Here is a 6,760-nt window from a genome sequence, read left to right on the forward strand (position 1 = left end):
GACCTGCTGGGCTCAGGTAATCCTTCTGCCTCAGCCTTCCAAGTAGCCAGAACTACAGGTGTGCACTACCACACCCAGCTAATTTTTAGAAAATTTATTGTAGAGATGAGGCCTTACCATATTGCCCAGGCTGGTCTCGAACTTGCCTCAGCCTCCCAAAGTGCTGGGATTATAGGCTTGAGCCACCATGCTCACCCGGGAGACTTTATTTAGTTATTTATTTGAGTTGGAGTCTCACTCCGTCGCCCAGGTTGTAGTGCAGTGGCACACTCACAGCCACCCCAGGGTCGACCTGCTGGGCTCCGGCAATCCTTCTATCTCAGCCTTCCAAGTAGCTGGAACTACAGGTGCGTGTTGCCACACCTGGTTAGTTTTTTTGTAATTATTATAGAGACGAGGTCTCGCCAAGTTGCCCAGACTGGTCTTGAACCCTTGGGCTCAGGCAATCCACTTGCCTTAGCCTCCCAAAGTGCTGGGATTACAGGCTGAGCCACCGAGCCCAGCCAGAGACATTTTTAAAAATAATCTTTGAGTGGGAGTGGCAGTGGCCTTTCTAAGTAGGACCAGAACCCGAAAGCTTCTTTATAAAATTAATTGTTTCCTAATAAAAAATTCAAATGAGAGATGTTTATATATAAGTCAGATGTTCATGTAAAAGGCAGAAATCTCCCTTTCCTCGCCTTCCCAGAGATGACCATGGCTTCACCTTGATGATGTCACCTTGATGGTTTCCCCTTCATTGCAGAGGCCCCTGGATGCTAGAAGTTCAATAGGAACCTGCCTAGGTTCTTGGGCAAGGGAGAGATGCAGTCAGTGTTGGGCTCATACCTTGTCCTGCCCTCTTCTTTTTAGGGGACTGCTTTTACCCAAAGTAGTTGAAGATCGTGGCGTGCAAAGAACTGACATTGGAAACCTTGGGAGTGGGATTTATTTCAGTGATTCCCTCAGGTTAGTGTGTTCTGTCTGTAATCGGGGCATCGCTATGGAGACTTGCTGTGTTCTTTACTGTCCTTCCTTGGTGAGGGCTTTCTCACCAAAGCACAGATCACTGAAGGCAGCCAGTTTTCTCAGTGTACTGTGGAAGTATGTCTTCTGTGGTGAATATTGCGGAAAACATGTCAAATGATCTTGGTGGTTTTACTCTCCAAAGAGCTCTTACATAGATTTTCTCCCAGCATCCTTACAACAACTCCTTGAAGTTGTTAACACCATGTCACAGATGGGGACACTGAGTTAGGGAGGGTGTCTTGCCTCAGGTTGTGCTGCTAAAATAAGATACAGGCAGGACTCAGCTTTGCAGCTGGTCTTTGTCCAGTGACATCAACCTTAATTCCTATTGCACGTTACCTCTCCTCTGGACGTATCTATTATATGTGACCTGAGTATGTCTGGAATGGTATTTCATCTTCAGTATCCTTGTCAACATTGACGTCTTCCCTGGTAACAGCCAAAATGTTTTGAGCGTCCACCCAAGCCTGGCACCTGGTGAGGTGCTCAGCATCCATTGCCTGTCAGCCTCACAGTTGGTGTCATGACATCGTGCTGATGAAAGGACACAGACTCAGAGGAGTTAAGTTACTTGCCTAAGGCTGCAGAACTAGTTGAAGAATGGGGACTGGGTACAGGCCCAGGACAAAGGATAATTATCCAGGATATTTAAAGAGTTTCCACAAATCAATAAGAAAACATAAACAACCCTATATGCCAATGGGCAAAAGATGTGAATGGAAACTTAACAGAAGATGAAACACACATGGGCAATAACATTTGAAAAGATTTGTAATCAAGACCATGAAAATTAAGCCATAATGAGATCCTGTTTTATACTAGCCAACTGACGAAAACAAAAAATAAGTTTAACATCTCTAGGTGTCTTTGAGTCTCTAAAACAACTGATCTCTCCAACACTGCTGGTAACAGTATGGACAGATAAAGCCTCTTGACAGAGTTTTGACACATAAGAATGTTAAATAAGTGCATAATAAAATTCTAAATTGAACCTGTAGAGATACCTCAATAACAATCAAGTTTGGAATGGTCTGCCAGGGAAGTCTTTTCAATAATATTTCCTATTTACACAAGAAAATGTTTTGGCAGGTAACAGTAAGTTACACCTACATGTTTATGTCCTTTCATGCACAGTACAAGTATCAAGTACTCACACCCAGGAGAGACAGATGGCACCAGACTCCTGGTCATTTGTGACGTGGCCCTTGGAAAGTGTATGGACTTGTACAAGAAGAACTTCTCCTTAACCAAAGCACCACCAGGCTACGACAGTGTGCATGGAGTTTCAAAAACAGCCTCTGTCACCACAGACTTTGAGGTATTTTTATATCAAGAAACAGGCAAAAAGGGATCCTGAGTGCCCAAAGAACAGCTTCTGGTTTTGCTCTTATTTTGTTTTTTTCTTGTTAGAGGTGGGGTTTCGCTATGTTGCCCAATCTGGTCTCAAACTCCTGGGCTCAAGCTATCCTCCCGCCTCAGCCTCTTGAATAGTTGGGATTACAGGTGCATACCACTGTGCCTTTTGCTCCTGTTTTTATTATATGTGCTTTAGTTTAAATAATCATATATCTACTGTCTGAATTCAATATTTTCTAAATTAGCAAGCATGTTTTTTTGAGAACATCTGCCAGTAAAGGTTTGTTGGCTTTTTTTTAACCACTTATTAATTTCTGTTTAGGATGATGAATTTGTTGTCTATAAAACCAATCAGGTTAAAATGAAATATATTATTAAATTTTGCTTGCCTGAAGATCAAATTAAGGACTTCCATCCTCGTGATAATACTGAATTAGAGGAATACATCCTTGAGTTTTCACCTTTTTCAAAGGCTGAAGGTAGGACAATTTTCTTGAATGCTGTTTTATGTAATGATGCTTATAGATCTAAACCTTATATTTTCAGTGGCATTTATATGCACATTTATGTCTCACCTCGTCCATAAATATTTCATTTCCACCAGGTGCGGTGGCTCATGCCTGTAGTCCTAGCACTTTGGCAGGAGGAGGCGCGACGATTATCTGCGCTCAGGGGTTCGAGACCTGCCTGAGCAAAACCTCGCCTCTACAATAAGTAAAAAAACTCAGCCAGGCTTGGTGGCACATGCCTGTAGTTCCAGCTACTTGGAAGGCTGAGGTAGAAGGATCACCTGAGCCCAGCAGGTCTAGTCTGCAGTGGCCGTGAGCATACCACTGCACTCCAACCTGGGTGACAGAGTGAGGTTCCAACTCAAAAAAAAATTTTTTTTTTCATTTCCTTTTTAATTTTGTACACATAAAAACTCAGGGAGTTTGAGAAAGGTTACATGATCTCAGAATTCCATGTTACTTCATTAACACATCGAAGTTGAGCTGGTTCTCTTCAGGGGTAGCTGAGATGAAGACCATGGAGCCATGTTAAAACATTACAGGGTGAGCAGCAGACAGCAGACTGAGTGGCCAGGTCAGAGATTCCGGGTCTGGGTGTCACCTGCCGGCACGCCATCTTGAATGGCCCTCTGGGTACCACCTTCTCTCAGACTGGAATGAGATCAGTACCCGCATCTCAGTGTGGTTGCGAGGAGGGAGGGGACGTGGATCCACTCTGCAAACTGTGCTGTGGGGCTCATATTTAGTGGCAGTGATGGAGAGTATGAGGTCAGTGGTAGTGATGGTAATGAGCATATGAGGGGTAATAGCATCTCAGAAGATTGGGAGCCAAACTATTACAGTGTTCATCAATAGGATTGTAATACACCTTGATACTTTTTCCTGTGATTATATTTTTTTATCAGAATGAGTATGAGCGTATGCAAGGAGATGACTTCAGTTTTTTCTCTAGGAGTATTAAAATGAAATATTTGACTGAGTGCAGTGGCTCATGCCTGTAATCCCAGAGCTCTGAGAGACTGAGGTGGTTGGATCACTTGAGCCCAGTAGTTCGAGACCAGCCTGGACAACATAGCAAGACCTTGTCTTTACAAAAAACTTAAAAAAAAAAATTAGCCAGGTGTAGTGTCACGCGCCTATAGTCTCAGCTACTTGGGAGGCTGAGATGGAAGAACCCCTGAGCCCAGGAGTTTGAGGCTGCAATGAGCTGAGATCATGCCACTGCACTCCAGCCTGGAAGACAGAGTGAGACCCGACTCAAAAAAAAAAAAGTTCTGGCAAGACAGTCTGTATTTATCTAATTTTGTATATTTTTTTGTGCTTAGTATAGGATGTGAACAGTTTTCAGCATGTTGTAGTAGGAGTTTGATCTAGTCCTCCTTGGATTGAAATCCTGGGTAGTTTCATATCATCCCCAAATATTTCTATGGCATGATAAGTAATAGTGACTGTTCAATTCTACATTACGAGCCAGGAAATGCAAATAGCTAGGTCCCTGTTTAGCTACACTTATTGAATGTCTTGAGACCTCTGTATTTGGGCGTGTGTCTTTCAAGAACTGGCATGATTCTAGGTCTTCGAGATGACTTCTATTTTAAAAGGCAGAAGTATCTTTGAGAATGGGCCTCCTTTTCTCACTTACTCTTTAGAATTGGCTGCTTACAATATAAAATACTATTTGTCCACTTTCCCTAAAATATAATGTATTAAAGGATGGAGAAGGAGTACAGATCAAGGTCACAAAAGCAGACAGTGCAGGGAAGGTTTAGAAGCTAATGTTAATATCTCTGCCACTAGATCACCAGTTACCAGATGCCAAGCCTTCCAGCAACATCCAGGCGGGCCTCCAGGACACCACTGGGAATATGGTTCCTCTTGAGGACGTCCACATCAAGGGGAGAATCATGGACTTTGTGGCCCAGGTACACTCTTGGTGGCTTTATGATACTTAAATAGATGCAAATCCTAAATGAGAATCTGACTGTAGTTGTATGAACCAAAGAGAATGCATGAGGCTCTGGGCATCCAACAATGGACAGCACAAGGGCTCTGCCCTCATGCAGTGTGCTCTGTGTTGGGAATAGGCAGTAAATGTGACCAATGAGTAGACTGTGTGACAGATGGTGATGGGTGCTAAAGGGAAACTCAAAATGAAGGGACTGGAACTGTGTAGGAGGATAGGGTTCACACCTGTTGGGAGACCTCACTGAGAAGGTGCTATCCATGTATGGACCTGAAGGGAAGTGGGGGCTGGAAACTGTGTGGGAACTGGGGGACACTCACTGCAGGCAGCCTGTGCAAAGGCTCCAAGGTGGGAGTCTGATGTGGTCAAGGAACACCACAAAGGCCACCACGGAGGTCACTGGCTAGAGCAGAGTGAAAAGGAGGAGGCGTGAGAGGAGCCTGGGCCAGGAGGGTGTGGGGAGGCCCATGTCAGGGCACAGGACATGCTGTCCTTGACTCTGAAATGGAAGCCTCTGAAGATATATGGCAGAGGAGCGATGTGACCAGACCTGTGATTTAAGGCATACACTCTGGCCACCACGATGAGAACAGTAAGAAGAAGACCAGATAGGCGACATCTCAGGGCAAGCTCCCTGGGAAGCAGACCCGAGTGGAAACTGCTCTCAGGAAGTTGGTTGACCTGTGCCCTTGGAAGCAGCACCTGTGAGGGAGGTGGGATGTGGCAGAGGGGACAACAGTGTCTTCAGTCAGTCTTGGAGTGAGCTCTGGGCCGGTGGCCCTTTAGAGATGTTCTAGCTAGGCTTTGTACCCCCATGGGCCAGTCCCTGGATGCAGGCTGCCCCAAGGAGGAGCCCAAACCTTGGCAGTGGCGGTCATCCTTGGCCAGGGACAGTTTCTGGGGAGGGACTCTACAGGTGATGTTCTTAGCAGTCTCGGTCCTGAAGCGGGTGTTGGGGCCACTGTGGCCTCCCATATTGAAGGCTACTGAAGGAATTCAGTTGAGGATGGTGACGACTTGGACCGGAATGTTAGCAGCAGGGGTGTGGGAATGATGGATTCTGGCTAAGGACCAAAGGCAGAGTCAGCACAATCTGCTGATGGAGAGAGGACAAGAGGGAAGGACACTGCCTAGGATGATGCCAAGGTTCTTGCCCTGAGCAGCTGGAAGCTTCACGTCTGCTGGATCACTCGCTGGAACGGGGAAGGTGGTGGGAGGGCAGGCTAGGGGCCACTAGGAGTTCATCTTTGGTTGTGTTAATGGAAGATATCTGCACTGGACATCCGATGGACAGGCCAAGTAGGCAGAGATGTGAGCCTAAGTTAAGGGAAGACTCCCTGTCTGGATTTATGGATGGTTATGGATGGGGAATCCCAGCTTCAGGTACTATTTAAGGTCATGAGCCCAGATTAAACCACCAAGAGAATTGGTATAGACAGAAAAAAGAAGCCCAAGAAGTAGAGGATGGGAGGAGGCTGAATCCGTACCCGTGGAGACACTTAAGAGAAGGATGGACAAGCAGGAGAGAGGCGAACTGGTGGGTCTAGTCAGGTAAAGACAGTGAGGAGCTCATTGGTGACCTTGACCTTGACAATGGCCCTTTGGATAGGGTGGTGGCATGAAGGGCTGATCACAGTGAATTCAGGAAAGAATGGGAAGAAGGAATTGAGAGACAGAGGAGAGGAACCGGGCAGTAGCTGAAGTGATATGGGGCTGAACGTTTTGGTTTTCCTTTTTTTTTGGAGTTGGCGAATCACTCGGTTGCCCAGACTGGAGTGCAGTGGCTGCTTCCGGCCACCGCAGCCTCGACCTGCTGGGCTCCAGCGATCCTTCCGCCTCAGCCTTCCGAGTAGCCGGAATTACAGGCACGCGCTACCACGCCCGGCTGATTTTTTTATTTATTGTAGAGATGAGGTCTTGCTGT

General features: G+C 46.0%; 1 protein-coding gene across 1 annotated transcript in view; it reads left to right on the forward strand.

Moving 5' to 3' along the window:
- PARP4 (poly(ADP-ribose) polymerase family member 4) overlaps positions 1-6,760 on the forward strand; it is an 81,329-nt gene that overhangs the window by 29,481 nt on the left and 45,088 nt on the right. The window contains 4 exon segments of the mRNA XM_008056624.2: positions 853-948; positions 2,143-2,326; positions 2,687-2,843; positions 4,671-4,795. Of these exon segments, the coding sequence (XP_008054815.1) occupies positions 853-948; positions 2,143-2,326; positions 2,687-2,843; positions 4,671-4,795 (562 nt within the window).

The sequence above is a fragment of the Carlito syrichta genome, unplaced genomic scaffold (assembly GCF_000164805.1).
Source record: "Carlito syrichta isolate Samal-C Ts95f unplaced genomic scaffold, Tarsius_syrichta-2.0.1 Scaffold302419, whole genome shotgun sequence".
Taxonomy (NCBI): Eukaryota; Metazoa; Chordata; class Mammalia; order Primates; family Tarsiidae; genus Carlito; species Carlito syrichta.